The 26,345-nt window shown below is 37.3% G+C and overlaps 1 protein-coding gene across 4 annotated transcripts in view; it reads left to right on the forward strand.

The window, feature by feature from the left end:
- The window catches only part of PAN3 (poly(A) specific ribonuclease subunit PAN3), a 157,124-nt gene extending 132,228 nt beyond the window's left edge, over positions 1-24,896 (forward strand). For all 4 annotated transcript variants that reach the window (XM_008021813.3, XM_008021814.3, XM_008021815.3 and 1 more), the window contains 7 exons: positions 724-889; positions 2,002-2,092; positions 7,558-7,697; positions 10,756-10,885; positions 11,653-11,717; positions 18,501-18,639; positions 21,967-24,896. In XM_008021813.3, coding sequence (XP_008020004.3) covers positions 724-889; positions 2,002-2,092; positions 7,558-7,697; positions 10,756-10,885; positions 11,653-11,717; positions 18,501-18,639; positions 21,967-22,107 — 872 coding nt within the window. In that variant the 3' untranslated portion in view covers positions 22,108-24,896. The remainder of the gene's footprint in view (positions 1-723; positions 890-2,001; positions 2,093-7,557; positions 7,698-10,755; positions 10,886-11,652; positions 11,718-18,500; positions 18,640-21,966) is intronic.
- The last annotated feature ends 1,449 nt before the right edge of the window (positions 24,897-26,345 follow it).

Raw genomic sequence — 26,345 nt, forward strand, 5'->3', positions numbered from 1 at the left:
AGCACTTAGGGAAGCTGAGAAATATGGATCATTTGAGCCCAGGAGTTGGAGATCAGCCTGGGCAACATAGCAAAACTGTCTCCACAAAGAAAAGAATATAAGGACATATTCCTTGGAATAATTACAAAATCTTGATTAAATTTATATGTCTCCTTTTCTACTGATTTACAATATATTAACAATGACCTAGAAAATATTATCAAAAACCACTTAATGAGTTGATAGAATACACCTTTGTGATAGAGGGGGCCGAGTGGTATAAGGAAAACGAACATTCACCATAAGTGATGGTAGAGACTTTTATTTTCATCAAGCCACACAATGAACAGCTCTCACATGCCTAAACAATAATACAGGGTAGGATTAGCCAGCCACATTTTAAGTGGAATAACCTCTACAGTTTCTGTTTTTATATTTATTTGGTTAACAATTAAATATAAATTCTTACTTTAAATAATTTTTATTCAGTAATTATGTGGTTACAGAAAAGAACATTTCAGTGAGAGCCCTGTTGCTGGTAACAATATAAAAGTCATAATCTCGGACAGGAACCTTTGGGCAATAGATTAAACTTAAATTACACAGATACATACACACACATATATAAATTGACATGTTGTGCCATGAGTGTACATGAATTATCTTTGCTAATTTTGGTTTTAATATTTTAGTCTTTTAGTTGATTACTTAAGATGTCATTTTTTGGATTTCTTTGCTGTATAGGTCAACATGATGGACCGTTGCCCAGGCAACATGCTGGATTATTGCCAGAATCTCTTATTTGGGCATATATTGTCCAACTAAGTTCTGCATTGCGTACCATTCATACAGCAGGTTTGGCATGTCGAGTTATGGATCCAACAAAGATTCTGATAACTGGCAAAACAAGGTACTAGCATTTTGAGTTTTGGTTTCTTTTATTGAGCATCTTACCTTTGACAGCTTAGTAAACAAAACATGATTGCTTTAATTCTGCCTTTGCATATATTCCATCCAGAAGAACTTCTATGACTTTGAATTCATTTGTAAGCTTTTTTTTAAAAAAAAAAAAATGTTGAATTCTGAATAAAATGCCTGGTTATTAACCAAAAATCTTGGGAAAGGTTAGGGAAGTATATGTGGTTAGGGTTAGGGGAATATAAAGATAGTATCAGTACAACTTTTCTATGTAGCACCATGGTTCACAAATTCTAGCGTGAATCAGAATCACCTGGAGGGCTTATAAAACACAGCTTGCTGGGCCCTACCCCAAGAGTTTTTCATTCATAAGTCTGCACTGGGGCCTAAGAATTTGCATTTTTAACAAGTTTCTAGATGTTGCCGTTGCTGCTATTGAGTCACATGCTTTGAGAACAACTGGTACAGTTATCAGTGTTTTCTTCACCTGAGTTTTGCGTTGCTATAATTTTGAGATTGTCTTAGGCTGCATAGCATAGAGCTATAGATCTGGTACCAAGTTACTTAAGTTCATATCCTGGCTTTGATAGTTACTACTGATATGCCATTGAACAAGTTACTTCTTCAAATTGTGTTTCGACAACCTTATTAGAAAAGTGTGCTACTAACTCCATTCTGCTTATTTATGAGGTACCCTCAAAAAGTTATTGAGAGATTTGAATAAGTCATGTGAAATGCTTAGAACAGTGTCTGGTACATCTTTTACAAGTGTTAGAAAGCTAACTAGTTCTCTTTTATGAATAACTAATAAACAGCTTGGAATGGTGAAAAGGACACTGACCTGTTAGTCAAGAGATGTGAGTTATAGTTCTGGCTTTGTCCGTTTCTGACTTTTACAGCTGTAGGTATATCACTTGATGTCTCTGAGCCTTAATTTTCCCATTTCCAAAATGGTGGTTGGTGGAGGTGGTGTGGGGTAGGTTGGAAGTTAAACTCAATTCTGAGATCCTTCCTAATATTTTGGGAAATGTTACTTTTCCATGAATATGCAATTTTTTAAAAACTTATTTTAATTATTTTCTTTAAATTATCTGGTCCTTAAAGGTTGCGAGTAAATTGTGTTGGAGTTTTTGATGTTTTAACATTTGATAACAGTCAAAATAATAATCCATTGGCATTAATGGCCCAGTACCAGGTGAGTAAGAATTAACATGGATATTTACTTGTTTTCCTTTATTAAATACAAATTTTGTTCATTTTAAAGTATTTCAGTGTTTTAAGCCTAGATTTTAATTTATTTTGGGGTAGTGTCTGTGCAGACTTTGAACATGTATCTCCCCTCCCCTTCCTCTCTTTTCTTGTCTTCCTTTCCTTTCCCCTCTTTATTTCTTTCTCTCTCTTTTCCTTTCTTTTCTTTTGCTTCTGTCTTGCTGTGTCACCTGGGCTGGAGTACAGCGGTGCAGTCAGCTCACTGCAGCTTTTGAACTGGACCCGAGCAATCCTCTCACCTTAGCCTCCCATGTAGCTGGGACCATAGATGTGCACTACTGTGCCTGGCTAAAATTTTTTTTATTTTTATTTTTTGCAGAGATGGAGGCTCACTATGTTGCCCAGGCTGGTATTTCTTAACCATTATGATGTATTTAGTGTAGAGCCCTTGTAGGCTGGAATAAAGGGAATTCATGACAATGTCAGACTCTTGTTTTTTTTTTTGTTAGGCGGAGTTTCACTCTTGTTACCCAGGCTGGAGTACAATGGCACGATCTCGGCTCACCGCATCCTCTGCCTCCCAGGTTCAAGCATTCTCCTGCCTCAGCCTCCTGAGTAGCTGGGATTACAGGCATGCGCCACCATGCTAATTCTGTATTTTTAGTATATAGATGGGGTTTCTCCATGTTGGTGAGGCTGGTCTCAAACTCCCAACCTCAGGTGATCCGCCCACCTCGGCCTCCCAAAGTGCTGGGATTACAGGCACGAGCCACTGTGCCCGGCCTCATGACAATGTCAGACTCTTAACTGTTCAAAATGAAAATGTATTTATGTGATTTAGGAAACGTGTCCTAAGCATAGATAGATTAAAACAGACTAATCAAATGAATGGACTATATTAAATGACACCCTTCTTTTTCACTCCTTTAATTACACCTATTATTTTTACTTTTAGAACACTTGTCTGACTACCAGTCATAAAATTTTGGAAATGTTTTCAGAGATCTGTTGTTGGATTGCCATTTTCTAAGTAATTTTTAAAATTTAGTCAGAACATATCACTCACTTCTTATACATTATTAGTATTTGATTATTGTCTGACTTCATTTTATTAGTGTTGATTTAGGCCTTGTGATGTTTCTTAGCTATTTTGCTGCTCCTTATTTCCTGATTTAAATGATAAAGTATTGAATAATAAGAACGTATTTCTTCAAGCATTAAGAACAGTTGCTTTAGGCCAGGTGCGGTGGCTCACACCTGTAATCCCAGCGTTTTTGGGAGGCTGAGGTGGGCAGATCATTTGAGCTCAGGAGCTCGAGACCAGCCTGGCCAACATGGTGAAACCCCGTCTCTATTAAAATACAAAAATTAGCCAGGTTTGTGATGGCACACACCTGTAGTCCCAGCTACTTGGGAGGCTAAGGCAGGAGAATCGCTTGAACCTGGGAGGCGGAGGTTGCAGTGAGCCAAGATCGTGCCACTGCACTCCCTCCTGGGTAGCACAGCGAGACTCCATCTCAGAGAAAGAATAGTTGCGTTTGCCTTGATTACTCCACAGGTAACAAAACTAAAGTAAATAGGTTATTCAGTTTGTATTGGAATGCTTCACATTAGGATAGGCAGCTGTAATTTTAAGACAATTTTAGTTCTTTGTGTATAAGAAGTTTTTGAGTTTTTTGAACGTTTATTAACTGACAAAGGTTTGCTCTAAGGCATAATTTCTTAATTACATGGAGAAACACCTTATTGCTCTTCTCTTTTCAACTTACTTTGTTTAAAGTTTTAGAAGAAGATTTTAATTCACTGATAGAATTTTAGAACAAAAAGGGTAAATGAGAAGTAGAGTCTAATCACTGTTTAGTATTTCAGTTCATGCATCAATCTCTTTTGCTGGTAAACCACAGACAGTGCAGTCCCAAAGACTTGCAGGCACTCATTGCATTCGGTTGTTTGCAGACGTTTCACATCCTCCTTCCCCTCTGCTTGTGCCCATCTAACCTCAGCAGCAGCCAAGCTGTTCTGGTTGATAGCAACATCTAGTGGGCAATACGGGGAGGAATGTGATTAGTTCTTTTTTTTTTCCTCCAACAGCAGCATTGTGTTCTTCTGCCTGAGGGCATTTGCTGCCTCTTTCTTATCTGGATATGTTGTTTCTTAGCTACTGTCATTCTTATCTTCTTATACTTAGTGCCTAACTAGTTGGCTCTGATTAATTTTTCTTTATGACCTTTATGCTTCCAAAGTGACAGATTGTTGACTTTTAAAATATTAGAGATTATATACACTTGGATATACATCCAAGCAGATAATATTAAATTTTTGAAGGAAAATTACACATTTTTAGAGCAGTACCATCATCTTCTAATGTAAGTATCTAGAAACCCCTGTCTGCATTAAAAACAAAAACAAAACTGCACATGCTCCTCGTTCTTTTCTCAATAGGGTTCCTTTTCAGGTATGTTATGGGTTGTGTAGTTACCTTGAAAAACAAAACTTTTCATAAGAAAAAAATCTCTGAGTTCCAAACAACCAAATTTATGTAAGCATTTAAGGCAACTTATTAATATTTGTAAGTCAGGATATGCCTTCATTCATAAAATCAGGCAACCTTCAATTAATTATCACCTCTTTATTTTTTTTTCAGCATTGAAGGATATATATCAGGCTTTCTTTTTTTGGGTATATATGTGTAGCTGATTTTTTTATATAGTTTATTATAGTAAGGTATAGGAAAGAATGAAAGATAGTTCCAAAGGGGGAGTGTGATTTTACAGAGAAGAGGATACATGAGGAGTGCATTGTTTCTTGTAGTATATTTTTCATAGTCTGTTTCAGACACGTGAATAGAGACTGACTTTGAGTAAAATGGACATAAGTAGAGCCATAGATAGAATCAGAAAAAGAAATCAAGAAGTCAAGAATCAGGAAGAAACTGAAAATCAGTTGGGGGGCAAATCTCCTGAATTCAACAAATGGGGGGAAAACCAGATGGAGGTAAGAAGCAAAATAACAAATGGAAAATTATTTAGCTGAGAAATAAGGAAAGGAGAGTTAACTGAGTTTTATGGTGTGAAACTCTCTTAATTAAGATTTTATTAACTTCTTTTGTTTAAAAAAACCTCTAATTTAATCTGGACTGTGTCACACGTGTACTTTATTTCTAAAAGCGGATGTTCTCACCTTGAGTCTGCTTTAGAGAGGTGGTGGGATATACTGAAAATCAGATATTGTTATTTTTTAAAACCATCTGGTTCTTCAGCTCTCTTGGACCATTTTGGTTTTCTGTCTCGTAATAAAGAATAATGGAATATTCTGGGAGGGAGGCTTAATACAGCATCAGTTCAGGGTGGAACAAACTGAAAATTCTGCTGCTCGAAGAGCTGGAAGACTGGGTGTTGATATCTGCTGCTCAAACATGTGATAAACAGCCACAATCTTTGCTGTGCTTTGCTGGATACTTTGGATTGAATCGCCCATAGAAATTTATAGTTGGCATTTACATGCACTGATTTCTTTTGGCTGAGATTTCTATAATTTCATGAATATAACTTGGAATGTTTTACTTGATCTAAAGTGTGATTGAGAGGCGTTCTTTTTGGAGTTCATCACAGTGTCCTCCAGTGAACAGAAATGATGGCAACAGTAATAGTACTCCTTCCCATGCCAGCTTCCCTCCTGCCATTCTTGTCTCCTGACTCTTCCACCAGTGAAGTTTACAAAGTTTTCTGGCATGAATCTTTGGATCTTTTCTAATAGATTCGAAGTAGTTTGTCTACCTAATCAGTCTGTCTCCTTATCTCCTGTTCAGTGTCAGATTCACAAATGCTAGTTTTGGATAAATTTTTTAGTATGAACTTTTAAATGTTATTTTAGTAATGGAGTTTAATGTTAAAATTTACTCATTATTTGGGTAGGGTGTTGTTAAGGATAACCATATAATGCTAGAATTTCACTAATGATTGCCTTAAAGTTACAAATATTCCAACAAACCAGTGGTTCTCAATCCTGGCTGCATATCACAATCATTTGTGGAAGCTTAGAAAAATACCAATACCGGCCGGGCGCGGTGACTCACGCCTGTAATCCCAGCACTTTGGGAGGCCGAGACGGGTGGATCACAAGGTCAGGAGATCGAGACCATCCTGGCTAACATGGTGAAACCCCTTCTCTACAAAAAAATTAGCCAGGCTTGGTGGCGGGTGCCTGTAGTCCCAGCTACTCGGGAGGCTGAGGCAGGAGAATGGCATGAACCCGGGAGGCGGAGCTTGCAGTGAGCTGAGATCCGGCCACTGCACTCCAGCCTGGGCGACAGAGCGAGACTCCGTCTCAAAAAAAAAAAAGAAAAAGAAAAATACCAATACCTAGATTTTGATCCCAGACTGATTATACCAAAATTGAGATGAGGGGATGGCTACTAGATGATTTTGGTTTTGTTTTTAAGCTCCTCAAGTGATGATAATGTACAGCTAGTCTTGAAAATTCCTTATAATAAACTAACGTTCAGTAAATGTACATATGTCTAATAATTTAGATGAGTTCTCAGATTTTAAAGATCTGCAAATGTCTGTTGTAGAAATTGCTTCAGGTGGTTTCATGTTAATTCTGAAGTACTCCATTCTCTAAGGCATGTAGTTGTTGATAGCTTCCTACCAGTCGGGGCCACTTGGGATGACCATACTGTTTCCTGGAGTTATAATAGGTGATAAAGGACTTAATTCAGACAGCTGTCTTTTGAAAATACTTTTAGAAGGAAAGCCTCATAATGGTAAATCTTGAGTGGGAGAGGTTTTAGGAAAGCAGCTGGTGGTTCCAGAGCTTAAAGATCTGTTATAGTGTGAGTAAAAATAGTCTATTTGGAAACAAAGATAGATGGGATGTCATTCATTGAGGTTTGTAGCATTTTTGATGTTCTAGAGAATTTGCTCTAAAATCTGGTTAATGCTAATGTTTGTAACAGGATAACTTTTCTTCAGATAATCCTTCACATTCACACTATATTCTGGGAGTAACAGAAAATGAGAAAAGTGTGTGTCTTAAGTTATAGTGGTCGTAGCAAATCAAATGTATAGTAACCTTAAATTTGTTGTAATAGAGAAGAATATTAGCTCTATTTAAATAAAAAAAAGTTAGAAAGAAAAACTTTTAAAAATGGCAATTCGTAGTTGGCATGGGAATTGCTTAAAGTCTCTTAAAGCGTGGACCTAGAACTACCTTCATCAGAATTACCTGGGTGCTTTAGAAATGTTTAGCCGTTTTCTGGACCCATCCAGTGAGAATCTGGTGGAGAGGCTCAGAATTAGCTCCAGGTTATTCTGAGGAGCACTGCTGTTTGAGAACCCTGCCTGCAGCTTATTTATAATGATGCTTTTTCCATTTAGGCAGTGGTGTCAGTGTATGAAATGAGTACCTATGAAATGAAAATTAAAAGTTATGTTTATTCTTTCATGTCAGCAAGCAGATCTGATATCATTAGGAAAAGTTGTGTTGGCTTTGGCTTGCAACTCTTTGGCAGGAATTCAGCGAGAGAATTTACAGAAAGCCATGGAACTGGTGACAATCAACTATTCCTCTGACCTGAAGAATCTGATTTTGTAAGTTTTAATATATGATAAATTGTATAGAATGATTATTTGCGATAAGACAGAGCTTTTTTTGTTTTAAGTGATTGTTTTGGTTCCCACTATTTAAAATCAAACAAAAGAGAAACTTTATTTCTTTATTGCAAAATAAATATTTCTTAGATAAATTGATAAACCAGTGTGTTTAAATTAGTTACTGATGTTTTAAACATTTGGTCAAAGGGTACCCAGTAGAAGTTTGTTGGTGTCCACTAGCTGCATGTGACCTTTTACATTGATATTAATTGAAATTTAAAGTTTACTTCTTCAGTTATACTAGTCACAATTCAAGAGCTCAGCAGTCACATGTAATTACTGGCTCACATAATTGGACAGCACAGACATAGAATATTTCCCTCATCTTGGGAGTTCTATTGGATAGTGCTGCTCTAGAGAGTGTGAAAGCCATCATGAATAAGCCTCAGGTACAATCCACTCATGTACTCTGGCCAAAACACCCATTCCGGAAAGCATTTGTGTGAAGACCCCCCAGGCTTATGCTCCAGTGTCTTAAGATTCCAGTGAATCCTTGAGTATGGAGTTGAGATTAATTTGGCTTAAGAGAACCCGTTGTGGACTACTGTCACCACAGAAGGACTTCTCCCTAAGATATAGCTACTACTGAGAGATCCCAGAGGGTGGGCAACCACAACCTTGCTTACAGTTATGAGCTGTACTAGAGAAGAGGTGCTAATCAACAGTCTCTTTTAGCTTACAGCTGCCCCTTCTGATCTTTCTGTGTAGCCCTGGATGATCCAGTTTCTTTTTGGACCAGCCCTGGGGTATGAATTGGGGGATGGAGGGTGGGATTGCCCACCTGTTGTTTGTTACACTGGCATAAATGTCCTGCTTGTGACAGCACTAGAAGCCAGTGGTTGTCTGGATCCTATTCATAATCAAATTCAAATACGATGATTTATCTTTTCAATAAAAATACTTGTTTTATTTATGATCACAACAGTGATTCCTAGCCTTAGTTTGCAAATACTTAGGATGCCTCAAATAATTTCAGGTTATAATCTCTAAATTTTCCTTTTTAAAAAAGTGGGGATAGAGGACGTAAAAATAATCAATTAGCCATATGTTAATAATTATTGAAACTGGGTGATGATACATGGAGATTCATTACATTACTATTCTAGTATTATAAATGTTTGAAATTTTCTTTAATAAAAAAATGGATAAACAAAAAAGCCATACTTTAATAATAACCACAAACTAAAATTGATGGAGTAATTAAACCATGTATCAGGCCCTTTCAAACTGCTTGATGGGAATTAATTTTTTTAATTCTCCCAGTAACCCTATAAATTAGGTACCATTATTAGTCCCATTTTAGAGACACAAAACTGAGCCACAGAGATCAAATAACTTGCCAAAGTCACATAGCCTGTAGTAACATTAAATATGATTAGCAGGGTACAAATAGGTCCATAATTACAAATGAATTGCTAAGATGTAGTTTATTCACATAGGTGTAACTATTCATTTATCCAAAAAAAGAATGACTAGTATATACCAAATACAGGATACTTTGAATGAGGTGAACAAAATTCCCATCTCCTGGAGCTTACACCCTAATGGAAATAAAGAGTAAATAAACATAAAAACCAGTGAGATATTTTCAGGTAGTGATAAGACCTATGAAGAAAATAAGAGAATTATAAGCAGAAGAGTGAAGGAGTAGGAGGCTGCTTTCATGAGAAAGGGCAAGAATGGCTTACCTATAGAATAAGCGGCAATAGATGATTGAGAATCTTTGTGTTCTAACAGGTAGCCCTTGAAATATGTAGTATTTTCTGCCACTGTTCTAATGATAGAAGAAATTTAACTGGTTACTTCTGCTGTGTGTTACTGCATTTCTCAGAAATGAGTGTGTCATGATACCTTGTAAATTAAGTTTTAGAGCAGAGGACAGCTTCTTAAAAAGTTAGGCTCATTCAATTTAGCAAAATTGAAAACCCAGTTTTAGTTTTGAAAATTAATCTTTGAAGAGCAACAGGAAAAGCTCCACACCCCTCACCCACCCCCTTTTAGTCCTCTCAAAAAAGTTTCTAAAAATCTTTTCTTTTTTGGCTGGGTGCGGTGGCTCATGCCTGTAGTCCCAGTGCTTTGGGAGGCCAAGGCAGGCAGATCATGAGGTCAAGAGATCGAGACCATCCTGGCCAACATGGTGAAACCCCGTCTCCACTAAAAATACAAAATTAGCTGGGCTTGGTGGCGCATGCCTGTGGTCCCAGCTACTTGGGAGGCTGAGGCAGGAGAATCGCTTAAACTTGGGAGGCAGATGTTGCAGTGAGCCGAGATCATGCTGCTGCACTCCAGCCTGGCAACAGAACAAGACTCTGTCACACACACACTCTCTCTCACACACAAAACTTTTCTTTTTCTTAATTTATTTTTGTTTTTTGTTTGTTTCCTTTTTTTTGAGATGGAGTTTCGCTTTGTTGCCCAGGCTGGAGTGCGTTGGTGCCATCTCGGCTCACTGCAACATCTGCCTCCTGGGTTCAACTGATTCTCCTGCCTCAGCCTCCTGAGTAGCTGGGACTACAGGCGCCTGCCACTATGCCCAGCTAATTTTGTATTTTTAGTAGAGACAGGGTTTCGCTCTGTTGGCTAGGCTGGTCTTAAACTCCTGACCTCAAGTGATCTACCTGCCTTGGCCTCCCAAAGTGCTGGGATTACAAGTGTGAATCACTGCACCTGACCTGTAACACTCTTTTCATCTCGCACTTTTGTAAATAGTAATGGGTAAGTGAAACCCTACTTCACTTTTCTTTCTCATTTCCATAGTAGTGAAAATGTAGAGAAGAGACATGTTTACTGTTTCTCCATTGGCTCTTACAATTTTCCAGAGGAATGAAATGTAATATTTAAGCTTTAAGAATGAGCTTGACTTGCATGAATTAAAATGTTTTCAAAATTTTGTGTGCTAAGATGATGGCCGCTGAAACAGTTATGTGTTTGTGGGTTATCTTGTTTTTTAAATTGGTGTTGGACATTCAAGTAATTCCTCTTTTATCTTGGGTAGGTATTTGTTGACTGACCAAAACAGGATGCGAAGTGTAAATGACATCATGCCCATGATTGGTGCTCGATTTTATACTCAATTGGATGCTGCTCAAATGAGAAATGATGTCATAGAGGAAGACCTTGCAAAGGTAAAGAGTGTAACTTTTTTTTTTTTTTTTTTTTGAGACAGAGTCTTGCTTTGTTACCCAGGCTGGAGTGCAGTGGTGCTATTTCGGCTCACTGCAACCTCCACCTCCCGGGTTCGAGTGATTCTCCTGCCTCAGCCTCCCAAGTAGCTGGGATTACAGGTGCACACCACCACACCCAGCTAATTTTTGTATTTTTTGTAGAGGCAGGGTTTCACCATGTTAACCAGGCTGGTCTCCAGCTCCTGAGCTCAAGTGATCCGCCCGCCTCAGCCTCCCAAAGTGCTGGGATTACAGGTGTGAGCCACCGTGCCTGGCCAGTAAAGAGTGTAATTAAAAGAATGTACACACAACTTGCATCTGTGTATATAAATATACACAAAATAATCATTGTACTAAATATAATGCCTTATTTGCTAAGATTGCAGATATTTTTGTCGGCACTGAATGTGTGGTATTTTAATTTCTTATGTCCTCTGGACACTGTTCTTTTCATTCATGGCTTAGCTACAGTCATGTGACAAAAATCTTGGTTTTTCATGTAAGTTACTTTTCCAATTCCTATGGACAGTACCATAATCTTCTTGAGTACCATTATGAAATGCAATGGACATATTGTGTTTGTTTAAAAGTATAACCAAAAGGTGGGGGTGTTAGGACTTATCGTTTAAAGGTAATATTGGTACAGGTTACCAGTTTTTGTAAATTTTGGCTTTTATGTTCAGTTATCTGGAACATTAACATTTTTCTCTTTTTAAAATGTTTTATAGGAGGTTCAAAATGGAAGACTGTTTAGGCTCCTAGCAAAATTGGGAACAATCAATGAGAGGCCGGAGTAAGGATTTACAGTATTTTACAATATATTTTTAATCGAGAGCACTATTTTGCATAATAAGAATAAGTATGCCTGGTTTTATTTGGGAAGAGAGAAAAATTCTTACGTGAAGTGACCTTAAGATTGTGTTAGCTGTTAAGGTGCTATTTTTACAACAGCCTAGGTGTGGCTGTCCTTATGAATTTTACACACATGTATACTTACAGAAAATATGCTGCGTTAGAAATCTCTTGTGGTTTGCACGTGAGGGCACATTTTATGACTAATACTACCTCTACCCTGTCTTCTTTTTGAGGAAGAAGTTTCATATCAGTTTACCCTGGTCAGTTTAAATACTTGAGAAATCTCTAATTTTTGCATGCCTCTCACCTTCTATTAAAGTACACCTTTTTTTTTTTTTTTTTTTTTTTTGGAGACAGAGTCTCCCTCTGTCGCCAGCCTGGAGTGCAATGGCACAATCTCGGCTGACTGCAACCTCCGCCTCCCGGGTTCAAGCGATTCTCCTGCCTCAGCCTCCTGAGTAGCTGGGACTACAGGTGCACACCACCATACCCAGCTAAGTTTTGTATTTTTAGTAGCGGTGGGGTTTCACCATGTTGGCCAGGATGGTCTCGAACTCCTGACCTCAGGTGATCCACCCACCTTGGCCTCCCAAAGTGCTGGGATTACAGGCGTGAGTCCCACGCTTGGCCTGAAGTACACTTTTTTTAGCCATCATATCAGTGGCATTGGAAAGGCATTACCTTTTACACTATTTGTCACTTAGTTCCACCTCATTTGTAAGTTAATGTTAACCATATATACACAAGCAGAGCTGATGTTTGTACTACATAACTGTCAAAGACAGGTAGAATAGAATTTGCAATTATTATGACTGTAGTGTAAGTTACATTTCAGGAATGTTTGATTTGTTAATAGAGATAGGTGAGAGATAAATACTGCTACTTGAGGGATTTTTTTTAAACCATGAAATTGAAGTCCACTTGCTTTTCTTCAAAGTCAAAAGACTCATTTAATGTTTTCCCTAATAATTTTTCTAAATGAAGAGAACATAATATATGTTAAACCATTTTTAATAAACTCTTTTGGCTGTTTCTTCTAGCATTTATCTCTTTACTTTAAAGTGTATGTTTATAGTTCTATTCTTGATTTTCCCCCCAATCTATAATTCAGGTAATGACTCATCCTCTTCCCTACACACGTGCACATGTGTGCACACACACGCACATGCACACATGAGTTGAATTCTGTATTTAGTGTTACAAAACACCTTTCCATATGGTCAAAAATAGGTAATGTATCAGTTTCTTTTTTTCCCTCCCACCTAGAGAATTGGCTCTAGATCCTCCACCCTTCCTGTTCCTATCTGGGCTGGTTACGCTTTAAGCCTGCACGTGCTTACACTTTAGAACTGGAACTTCCCTTCACTATTATCTGGGAATTCTCATTATCTCTCTGTGTTGGATACCCTGGTTTCTTGCTTTTTTTTCTTTGTTTATTTATTTATTTATTTTTGGACTTAGTGGAGCATGTCCTTGTAGCTTCCTGAAAAAGGTGAGTTTAGTCTTGCAAATTTGAAAATGGCATTATTCTACTTTCACACATTATTGATACTGTGAATGCATATAAAATTCTAGATTGTCCTCAGGAAATGTTATCCTTTTTTTTTTTTTTTTTTTTTTTTTGAGAGGGAATCTCTCTGTATCCCCCAGGCTGGAGTGCAATGGGGCGATCTCGGCTCTCTGCAACCTCCGCCTCCCTGCAACTTCCGCCTCCCAGGTTCAAGCAATTCTCCTGCCTCAGCTTCCTGTGTAGCTGGGATTACAGGCACACACCACCATGCCCAGCTAATTTTTGTATTTTTGGTAGAGATGGGGTTTCACCGTGTTGTCCAGGCTGGTCTCGAACTTCTGACCTCAGGTGATCCACCTGCCTCTGCCTCCCAAAGTGCTAGGATTACAGGCATGGGCCACCGCGCCTAGCCAGGAAATTATTTTTATTAATTAAATTTTTAAAATAGATTGTCTATGAATAAAGTAAAAAGTAGGAAAAGTTTGCAGTGAAAACTGTAGAAGTCTCTCTTTCATACCTGACATCCCCAATATCTATTCCCAGTTGCCCCCATCCGTCTGTATTTTTAGTTTCTTCTGTATTATTCCAGAGTTACAAATACAACTATATATTCTTATCCCCTCCCTTTTTAAACATATAAAAATTGTAAACCATATACAGTATATTTTGTCATAACTGTGTATTTTAGAAATCTTTATATATGTTTAGTATATGCCAAGCACTATTCAAAATAGTTTACAAATATGCCCTAACTTATTCCTCGTAACAACCCTGTGATGGAGTTACCATTGCTATTCCTATTTAACAGAGTAACTGCAGCATAGAGAGGTTAAATAGCTTGAACAGGTTGCATAATTATTAAGTATATAATCCAGGACTCTAGTCTAGACAGTATGGTTCCAGAGTGTGTGCTCCTATCCACTGTGCTGTGTGTCTCCTCACACTTTATGGCCTGGTAGTAGTATATCCTGTGGATATATTATAGTATATTTCCCCAGTTCCTTCTGGATGGGCATTTGGGCTGTTTTCAGCTTTTTGCTAGGGTGGGCGATACTGTAGGGACTAACTTGTGCATACTTAATCTTATATCTATGTAAATATAGGCCAATTGTGATTGCCAGGTCAGTCAGTACATCACAATAATTTCATAGCTATTGGAGAATAGTTTACCTGTGTGTAATTCATGAGACTGCCTCACCAAAATACTTTTTTCAAACTCTTAGATTGTAGTCAACCTTGTAGGTGAGAAATTGAATTTAAATGCAGTTTTACGTTCTATTTACTCTTAACGAGCATGTTTGAGTATCTCTTTTGTGCTATTGATCCATTCTTATGTCCTGTTCAATTCATATCCTTTGCCCATCTTTATTTTCAGTTGGATTGCTTGTCTTTCTTATTGATATATAAGAGCTAAAGAGATTCACTCTTTTTGTGATTTTTTTTTTTTTGACTGCTCATTTCCCACCCTTGGAGACATTTGTGTATGTACTGTAATTGACCAAATTTATTTATTTATTTATTTATTTATTGAGACGGAGTCTCGCTCTGTTGCCCAGGCTGGAGTGCAGTGGCCCAGTCTCGGCTCACTGCAAGCTCTGCCTCCTGGGTTCACGCCATTCTCCTGCCTCAGCCTCCAAGTAGCTGGGACTACAGATGCCCGCCACTACGCCTGGCTAATTTTTTGTATTTTTAGTAGAGACGGGGTTTCACTGCGTTAGCCAGGATGGTCTTGATCTCCCGACCTTGTGATTCACCCGCCTCGGACTCCGAAAGTGATGGGATTACAGGCGTGAGCCACCGCGCCCGGCCTCCAAATTTATTTTATGCTTCTGGATTTTGAATCATAGTTAGAAAGCTTCTTTCTACTCGAAGATTACGAGGGAACTTCATGGTTTTTTCCAGAACATTTGTGGTTTCATTTCTTCATATTAAAAATGTTTTACGTAGTTAGAAATTGTATCGGGCGTAAGGTGTAAGTCCATCTCCCCTTGTCCCCAAGACTACATAGTAGTCCAAAAGCTGTTTATTGAATAGTTGAACAATCTAGCTTTTCCCCACTGGTTTGAAGCCACACCTCTTCCATACTATTTTAATTCAGTCATGAAATTGAATTTTGAAATCTAGCAGTATTGTTTCCCATTTCCATTTATTGGGCACCACTTTGTTATTTTCCTAATACTATTTTATTTTCTGTACAAATTCTAGAATCAGCTTCTTTAGTTAAAAAAAAAAAAAAAAACAATAAACCTGATGGTTTCTTAATAGGGAAGATAGCCTGTTTATCATGTTTAAACTCTGGGAACATTTGTGGTTTTAGATGTTGAGTCATCTTATCCAAGATCATGGTATGTCATTCTGTTTGTTGATGTCTACTTTTGTATTCTTCAGTAGTATTTAAATTGTTTTTTATATAGTTATAGCATACTGAGTGTGTGTTCTTAGGTGTTTCATCTTGTTGCTATTATAAATGGGAAAATTTCCCCCATTGTGTCTTCTTGTTATTTGTGTATATAAGAATTCTTGATTTCTTTAAATTTTATGCTCTGGTACCTTCTGTTTGGGTCGTTTTCAGTAAATTCGCTTCGAGTTTCCCAGGTGTTTAATTATATCATCTGCAAATAATGATAGCTTCCTTTCCAGTTTCTATACTTCTAATTTCTCTTGAGTGATTGTGTTAGTGGGTACTTTCAGTACATAGGTAAATAATAGTGGTGATAGTTCAGAATTTGAAGCATTGTTCCTTTTAACTTCCAGGCAGATTCAAAGCCATTTTCTTTATAAATCTTTTCTTTCCTCCAAGCTTTTGGTGTGTGTGTGTGTGTGTGGGTTTTTTTTTTTTTTTTTTTTTTGTCACTGATGTTCAAAAATTCACAGTGATGTTCCTTGGTGTGGGTTTTGAGTCATAATGATGGATTAACAGGTGTGAACCCATTTAATCTTGGAAACTTAACGTCCTTCAGTCCTGGGACATGGTCTTCATTGTTTCTTTAATAATTTCTTTTCCTGGAATTCTCATCGCTCAGATGTTAGACCTTTGCAATTGATTTTCAAATATTCTCTTCTATTTTATATCTCTAATTTTTTTTTGTCCTACTTTCTGGGCAGTTATCTCAATTATATTTTTCTAAAATTAAAGAGTTTTTTCTAATTCTTTGAATTTTTAAATTTCTGCTATCATATTTTTATTTTCCAAGAACAATTCTGTTTTCTGAATATTTGTCTTGTACCATCTAATTCTTGTTTCTCTGAGGCCGTCAATTAATAGATTTTTACTGGTGGTTGGTGTTTGTCTTAGTTTTAAGTTTTGTTCTGTTTTCCCTGCAGTATCTCATAGGAATCAAGAGTTTGCTTTATTTTGTTTTGTTTTGTTTCCTCCTCAAAAGATTTCTGATACTTAGCTGCCCATTCGTATTAAAAATAAGGTCCTAAAAAGCCAATGGGAAGCCTGTGAGAGGGCAGGGATTATAGAATGTTGAACCTTTCTGTATGATAAAGCAGTGTGATGTTGTTATACATGATTTTTGTTTGTGTTTGGTAGACTCTCAAGTATTGTCATTTGTCTTGGACAGGTCAGCATCCCCTGAAAAGAATCTTCCAACCTCTACTGTCTGTGGTATCAGCCTGACAAGCCAGGTTTGGGAACCACACAAAGGGAAAGCATTTGTTCAATAGGGTGTCATCCAGCACTCCTCAGCTCTTCACCTTCTGGTTTGCTTGGCATCTCTGAGGCTCGAGCTTCTCTCATTCACCCTTTTTAGAAAGTAAAACCTCCAGATTTTTGCCAGACAGAGGTGGGGGTGGGGTTAAGAGATGGGTTATCTGTTTGCTGTTTATAGAACCTTTTCTCAATCCTCCTATTTTCATCCTCAGTCCAAACTTGCACTTTTAGTAGTCCTTTGTGGCTTCAGTTTCTGAGCTATGCCAGTGTGGGTGGCTTGCTTCCTGTGGGCACCCTCTTCCCACATCCCCTGTAGAATTAGGGTTCAGTTTTGTCAGGTCTACTAAGTCATCCCACTTACCTATCTGCCTCTGCCTTCCAGATGTTCATGATTATCTCTTCTTCACTGTTGTTGCTTTTTCTGATCCCTTTGTCCTTGTGTTTATTCCCTTTTTTTAGACATTTACTGTCAATTTGATGGGCTGTTGAAAGGGAGCAGAGATAAATGGGTATTTAATCTTCATTTTAATTGGAAGTCCTTGGAGTGACCTTTGCAAAACATATATATATGATTGTGCTAAAAACATATGGTGAGCTTCTCCTCTGGTTCTTAGAATAAAGACCCAGTTTTAAAACATGACCTAAGCTGTGTAGTCTGATCCCTAACTACTTCGCATCCTGGTCTCGAATCTGCCTTTTAATTTTTTGTCCTCATCCCCCATTCTTTGTTCTTGTCTTCACTCTGTCGCTTTCCTTGCCCTCACTCTGTCTTCTTCTTTCCGTCTTTTTTTTCTTCTTCTTTTCTCCCCCAACCCATTCAGACACATGACCTTCCTTACGTTTCCTCAGTGCTCCATCCAAATACCGATCTCTGACGAAGGCGCATCCCTCTTCTGGGAAGGGCAGCCACTACTTCCTCTGGAAAACCTTCCTTGCCCCGCTAGAAGAACTCATGTTTCTGTTTTTATGTCATACCCCTTTTAGGAGCATTATGTAAATATGCAGTTACAGCTTTCTTTGATTATTTGAGTAACGTCTGTTTCCTACTAGACCGTAAATTCCTAAGGTCACTGAAAACTCACAGTGGTCATCTGCTTCTTTACAGCTTGCTTTCACGTGGAATGGTAGGAAACTGATATTTACTTCCTTTTTGTTTGCTAAACATTTTTCTGTTTTATACATATTGGTGAAGTAGAAGGTGTATCTGACCTCTCTCTATTCTGTAACCTACAGAGTGGGAGGAAGAAAAGAAGATTTAAGACATTTTTATCTTTTCCATTTTATCTAATAGTGGGGGCTGAAATAAAGAGGTCATATAAAATAGGAATGCGTAAGGGATAATTTCCCCCTTACAGTTGCTAACTGAAAACTAGAATTCATATACTTACTAGTTCAGTCAAATTGTTTTTTAAAAACACTGTACCAGACTCCCTCCCAATTTTTTACTTATTGGGAAAAAAATAAAATTAAACTAGTTTTGGGTCTAAAAAATAGACATATGGCCACAGAGCATACAGCATGAGTTACTGAGGTAAAATGTTAATTTCCCCCAGGTTTCAGAAGGATCCAACTTGGTCAGAGACTGGAGACCGTTATCTGTTGAAACTCTTTAGAGATCATCTTTTTCATCAGGTGACAGAAGCGGGTGCTCCCTGGATTGACCTCAGTCATATCATTTCTTGTCTTAACAAGGTAATTTGTATTTAGATTTTTAAGATCACAATTCTGCCTATAATGTGTATAGAGTTATATCTTCTACAAATACTTGGGGACATAAGAAATCAGGATGTACTCTTACAGTAGCCTGTAAGACATTTTATTAATAACACTTTTTACAATGGGAGGATTTTTTAAATACTGCATGAATAATTCTTTTGGGCGATGGAAGACAGAGTCTTGCTCTGTTGCCCAGGCTAGAGTGCGGTGGCATGATCTTAGCTCACTGCAACCTCTGCCTCCCAGGTTCAAGCGATTCTCCTGCCTGAGCCTCTCAAGTAGCTGGAATTACAGGCACCCATCACCACGTGCAGCTAATGTTTGTATTTTTAGTAGAGACAAGGTTTCACCATGTTGGCTACGCTGGTCACGAACTCCTGACTTCAAGTGATCTGCCTGCCTCAGCCTCCCAAAGTGGTAGGATTACAGGTGTGAGCCACTGCGCCTGGCCTTCATGAATCATTTTAGAATGTTTTATTGTGGATCTTTTTATTATGATAAAGTATTATAAAATGACTGCTTCCCTCCTTTATGCAATGTTTTGTTTACATGTGGTTTTGTTATGCCACATAAAACAATGAGTGGTGAAAACCAAAAAAATAAATTTATGTTTATTTTTTAAAAATTGAACCCCTTCTGAATCATTGTGAGTTACGTTGGGTGTTATCAAATTATTTATTATTAACTATGGGTATTATAATCAAGTAGTAAATAAAAGCACAATACTAGTGACATTAGTTACTAGCAGGTTCAACTGTTATAAATGGTGAATTTGATGATTAGATGAATTAAGTAGATTTAAAAAATAGATCATAAATTTATTTGAGAGGTGAGGTGAGCTTTTTGTTTGTTTGTTTGTTTGTTTTTTTGAGATAGGGTTTTGCTCTGTCACCCAGCCTTTAGTGCAGTGGCACTTATGGCTTACTGCAGCCTTGACTCCCCAGGGCTGCAGTGATCCTCCCTCCTGCCTCAGTCTCCTGAATAGCTGGGACCACAGGCACATGCCACCACACCCAGCTAATTTTTGTCCTTTTGGTAGATACGGATTTCACCATGTAGACTGGTCCCAAACTCCTGAGATAGGCAATCCACCCACCCCCAAAATGCTGGGCTAATAGCCGTGAGCCACCATGGCCAGCAGCATTATGTTTTAGAAAAGGTTGGGAAAGACGAAAATTACAGAGAAAAGGAAGAAGACATTTTCCTTATGAATTACTTGGCATTATGAAGTTTAGAACTGGTCTCCAAGAGTAAATGTAGTCTCTGTATAGATTTATGTATAAACCAGGAGCTGGCAAGCCGTGGCCTGCAAGCCAAATCCATTCTATGGGCCTACTTTTTTATAGCCTGAGAGCCTCGAATAGTTTTACATTTTTAAAGAGTTGTAAAATAAACAGTAAGCCAAACCTAAAACATTTACTGTCTGACCCTTCATAAAAACATTTACTGACTCTTGTCTAAACTTCCCTAAATTATAAGTACTAGAGGAAAAAACATCTACTGTAGCACATGATTTAGAACTATTAATGTACAGTGTGGTAACCCTTCAGGGAAAATGTTATGGTTTGTTTTTAAGCACTACTTTGCCTTCTTTTAACTTCCTTAAAACTCTATAGGGAGTATTGTCAATAACCTACATTAAGACTGCACAAAACTGGCCAGGCGCGGTGGCCCATGCCTGTAATCCCAGCACTTTGGGAGGCCGAGGCACACGGATCGCCTGAGGTCGGGAGTTGGAGACCAGCCTGGCCAACATGGAGAAACCCCATCTCTACTAAAAATACAAAATTAGCTGGGCATTGGTGGTGCATGCCTGTAATCCCAGCTACTTGGGAGGCTGAGGCAGGAGAATCGCTTGAACCCAGGAGGCAGAGGTTGCAGTGAGCCAAGATTGCACCATTGCACTCCAGCCTGGGCAATAAGACTGCACAAAACTATATGTATCATTGAACTAATTCAGTATGAGTTATATATTTATTTTCCCTTTATTTCTCTTAGGGGAAAAACCTTTTCTTGAGAGCAGTATGTAGAAAATAATTCTGTCAGATTTTAGAACATAGTATCAGAGCACCAGTAATTAAAAATACATAAAACCAGAACAAACATTGACAAGTAGATAATATGGATTAAGCCATGGACAGTTGCCTTAAGCAAAGATCATTTAATGAAGGATAATATTCATTAAATTCATCAAAGACCATTCAATAATGAAATTATCAATAATGAAATTAGGATAACTGAAAATTTGAAGAAAGTTACATTTCACATCATGAACTAGCTAGTAGTAAATAATACCCCGAATCTGAAGTCTGACAATATTCTAAGTTTGAAAAGAGTGTGATAAATTGGAAGGATGGCCAGATTGATTATACAAAATTAAGATTTTATATAAGCTTATTTTGGTAGAAGTAATGACAGAAATTATCTGGTAAATGATTTGGATGTTTGAGCCTTCAGTGAGTTGTAAACATATTTTAATTTTGTATCAATTAATGAAATAAAAAAGTACATTGAAAATAACAAAGTGAAAACCATAATAAGACCAGTGGACCGACAAAGGGTCAGTGTTTATGCTTTATAAAGACCTCACTGGAATATTACTGCCAAATTCCATTAGGGTCGTGGGTAAAGATCATATACTAGCATTTACACAAGCAGAAATACCAAAGTAAATGTATGAAAAAAAACTTTGATAATAGTAGTTAAAATCTAAATTTAAATAGCAAGGTGCTCATTCGCTGTGGGGTTGCTGGAAAAGTATTAAAAACTTATAAATTCATGGTGTCTGATACGCTTTGGAAAACAATTTGGTTCTATGTACTAAGCTATAAACCACTTCTACTTTATTTTTTTTGTGTTTTTAAAAATATTTTTAAAGACTAATTTCTTAATACTTTACATTTTTTTATTAATATTTATACCTCTAAGTATTTTTCCTAAGGAAAAAAATACTTCCTACAGAAGAAAAAAATTAAGTAGATGAGTATGTTCTTTGCATTGTAATTCATGATGCCAAAAATGGAAGATACTGGGAGAAAAATTATTGAGCGTCAACTGGGTAGACTATAATGCAAGCGAACATTAAGCTCCGCGAAGGGATAGTTAGAAACATAGGGCAGTGTTTGTGTGAACATGTCTGAGTCGAAAATTATGCGCATACTAGTGAATGATGTAAAGTACTTACGAATATCTGAAAGGGAATGTGACCAAAAAATTTAGATATTTTACTTATCTTTGCTGCAAATGTAGATAAATTCTTTTCTGCATGTTATGAATTCATATCTTGTGTATATATTGTTTCAGCTAGATGCTGGTGTGCCAGAAAAAATAAGCCTGATTTCCAGAGATGAGAAGAGTGTACTCGTGGTGACCTACAGTGACTTAAAGCGCTGCTTTGAAAATACTTTTCAAGAACTGATTGCAGCTGCGAATGGTCAGTTGTAGTATTTGCTAAAAAAGCACGCAGGACATGGCTAAGGAACTTAACCAATAGCAAATTGCACTACAGCTGAACTTTTCATCATCTCATTCACATTTGGGAAACGAACAGGAGATGAGCAAAGCTGCTTGCACTTCAGTCAGGTACACTGTTACTTGAAAGGAAGAATGTTTCACTTACCCAAGAGCTATGGCTGCCATTGGAGGCTATATCTGTGAAGAATTTATTTTAGATTTAGGAGCACCATCAGGTGAATGATGTTCCTGCTTTTGTTTTTTCCACTTGTATATGCACTAATTTTAATTTTTTAAAGACTTTTTCTGATCTTTGAAATTTTGCCACATTGTATACTTATTAAGGGAAACTGTTCGCAAGGACATTTTTGGGAAGCAATGCTGGGCAGCGTTTTTGCCATTGAGGGTTGCAGAATTTGCTCTTTTTGGAATGGGTTGCCCTGAATAACATTATGGACCAGGTAAATAATTTCATAGAAGTTCAGTATAGTGCGTAATTCTCGTAAGAGTATTGTATGCAAGCTCTCTGTATGCCACCCACTGTTAGTTCAAATTGAGATTTTTGTTTTGTTTTGTTCGTAAGAACAAACCGAGAAAATACCAGTGAATTGTTGGATATGAATTCCCCTGTTAGTTGATTTAAATCCTTTCTGAATAAAGATCAGATAAACAGTAACTGAAGGAGCATGTATAGCTCTTTCCTTCAAATTCAACTAGAGCCTTTTTAAAAAGACATTTGCCTGCTAGTCAGATACATTTACATTTATGCAAATTTTTTAAATAGGAGAAAATTAAGAAATTGTGTTAAAGGCCTAAAGTTCAGGAGTATATTACTTTAGGTTCTTTCCAGTTTGCTTTTTTTTTTTTTCTTTTGTATGAAGTTCTGCTCTTTGAACCACAGCTTTATTATGGTCCTTTACACTGGAGACAGACACAGAGACACTGTTCAGAAGATGAACTAAACTCAGCAGTGGTCTGGTATCAAGAGCTTTCTGATGTTTTACAGCCTGAATTTGGAGGGATAACGATCTGCTGTGCCTTTGCAGTCACTGCTTAGCCCAAAGTAATAGTACTTTTGATAATAACTCACTCTGTGCGATATTCCTGAATGAGTCCATCTCAAAAGTTTGGAATTTTCCTCCTCTTAACTTTCTTAATATTTGGACAAGCAGTTGTCGCCAAACTTGGGTATTCATGGAATTTCTAGTAAATGAAATACCTATACTTTGATACTGAAGACTGCCAAATACATAGGAATTTTCTTTCTTAAAATCAGTAATGAAGACTCTATCTCCTTTCCCAGCACTGAATGTTTTACTAGCACTGGGTGCTCACCATGCAACGATGAAGAAAATGTGGAAACTCAAAAGGTCAGGACAGACTCACAAGCACTTGCAACTGATGTTACTGTCTTCAATTTTAATAATTACACATATTTGTATATTTCAGAGAAGTTTTTAGTATTTCTCTGTCCACTTTTTATAAGCTTTAAAATGATTTTCTCTGCCTTGAGATTTGCATCAAGAAAAAGCACCTCTCTTCACCTGAAAGCTTTGAAGACTAGAGACACGCTTTACACGTTTTAACAAGTATATTGAGTCCACGTTTGGTAGCATCAGTTGTTGAGTTAAAAAGAAAATTATTGCATTTGATCTGGATGGATTTTAAAAGAACATAATGTTCAATATTAAAAGGATAATTAACATTTGCCACCGTAATGTTCTTTTTTATGTAAAAAGAACAAGAACTTGGAGACATTAACATGCAAAAGTCTTTTATCATTAGCTCATGTATTTGAGGAAGAGCAGCTGTCTTTTTATATGTTTTTTGACAAATCATATTGTAATTCTTTTGTACAAAAAAGAACTACTTGTATTCTAGAAGAAATATGAAATGCTTAATTTATAAGCGGGCTGGAGATTTTTTCCAATATTGTTTTCTTTGAAAATGAAAGGGGATCATCTATTTAGTTTTGGGGTCTGGGAACTTTTTGAAAATTTAATTTGTGGACCAATGTTTTGTGAAAGCTGAAGAGGGCAGGGGTTAAAATAGGGCTTGAATTTCTCATTCTGTATAGACCAGCAAACTTCCCTCTGCAAGGCAAGTTTACATCACAAATCCAAGAATGTTTGCATCCTAAACGCTAGTTTGCTTCAGCCCCTAGTTAACCTCAGGACTTGGTTTGCATATAAAAGGTAGACAGCTGATATGTTTTCATGAATAAATATTGTCAGCCAGAAAAGGTTGGTGTCAGGTAATGCATATTTTTTTAAGCTTTGTTTTATATTTATTTTTCATTTAGTTTTTATTGGGAATGGTTTTCAAAGAACTCTCAGTTTTGCCTAGGTGTTTTTGGGGGAGCCCTGTTTTCCATAGTGTAATTCCATTTAAGAGGTTGTCTAAAAGTCTTTTTAATTCATAGAAAGATTTTAATATCCGAGAGTAGTCAAATTAAGGATATAAACTTTCCACACCTTCCTGTCGTGACAGATAAAAGCACAGAAAGGACAACCCTTGAAATCATGTAACATTGGTCATTTCCAGTTTTTGTACCTGTTTTAAATTCTGTTAGTGTATTTACTTCATTGTAAATATTTTTGAGGGTACCTTTGTATTTTGCTTTTGACCTTGGTTCTGTGATTTGGATGTCAGCAACTTCCCTAAAAAGCACCAATATGTTAAGTTCTAATGTCATGACCCAATTTGCGTTATTCATCTTTAATCCTGTTTTCAGTCTCTATGTGTACAGCAGTATTTTTAATAAAGAATTACAGAGATAACTTTGTCCTTTTCTTGCACTGTTCATATAACAAGATGATGTTTGTTTTATGATTGAGTTTTAAAAGGTTGGTTATTTCCTCTGCATTTTGGAGGAATTTTTGTATTTGGATGAATTGGCAGCAAATTTATTCATTAATTTATCAAATAGTCCTTAAGTCTTACTTCCTGTGTCCTTGGATCTGTTCTAGGCACTAAGACAGATATGGGGACTTGGTGTTTACAGAATATATAGTTATACCCAGACATCTTAATATAATACATGACTAACAGTATAGTTTAGGAGAGCAGACTACTCATGAGAAAGCATAGGGAATGATACATAGCCAGTCTTTGATTTAATACTTAATGTATCATATAGGTGAGGGGCATCCCTTCCCCCAGATTCTCCAGAATCATTATTTAGACTATAAGGACAGATAAAATATGGCAAAATGGTAACATTTGTTGAACCTAGGTAGTTAGTATTTAGTGTTGAGTGTTTTTTCTGTGCATTGAAATGAAAAGTTGAAAACAAAAAACAATATGGTAAGCACCCCCACCCCCACCCCCCAACTGCTGTTTCACTTCCGGAGGTTTCAGTTACCTGAAGCACAGTTAAGATATTTTGAGGCAGGGAGACCATATTCACTCAACTTCTATTTTAGTATATTGTTATAATTTTTCTCGTTATTTTTATTAATCTCTTACTATGCCTAACTTATAAATTAAACTCTATCATAAGTGTGTATGTACAGGAAAAAACATAGTGTATACATAGGGTTTGTACTATCCACTGTTTCAGGCATTCACGTGGGGTCTCAGACCATATCCTTCATGGATAAGGGGGAACTACTAGACAGATATGGTAAGGTGCTTGAGGCATAGGTGAAGGGTAATTAGAATAAAAAGGAGAGTTATTTCCAGCAGCATGACTTGGTTTTAGGAATTCAGAGGAGAGAAGAAGTGCAAGGAGGGCTTTCGTGTAGAGGATATTGAAAGAAATTGTGGATTCAGATGGAAATCAAATGACCATTGTAGGTCATGGGATAAAAGGTGGACTAGTCTCCTAGAATGGAGTGTTTGGAGGATCTTTTAGCTTTAAATTTCTTAGGAGGAAACATTAGGAATATTGTTTCGTTTTGTTTTTTGAGACAAAGTCTAGCTTTGTCACACAGGCTGGTATGATCTGGGCTCGCTGCAACCTCTGCCTTCCAGGCTCAAGCGATTCTCCTGCCTCAGTCTCCTGAGTAGCTGGGATTACAGGTGCCCACCACCATGCCTGGCTAATTTTTGTATTTTTAGTAGAGACAGGGTTTTACCATGTTGATGAGGCTGGTCTTGAACTCCTAACCTCAAGTGATCCACCCGACTCGGCCTCCCAAAGTGCTGGGATTACAGGTGTGAGTCACCACATCTAGCTTGCTCATTCTTTAGTTTATTGAATGCCTGTTATATGCCAGGCATTGTTC

The sequence above is a fragment of the Chlorocebus sabaeus genome, chromosome 3, assembly GCF_047675955.1.
Source record: "Chlorocebus sabaeus isolate Y175 chromosome 3, mChlSab1.0.hap1, whole genome shotgun sequence".
NCBI lineage: Eukaryota > Metazoa > Chordata > Mammalia > Primates > Cercopithecidae > Chlorocebus > Chlorocebus sabaeus.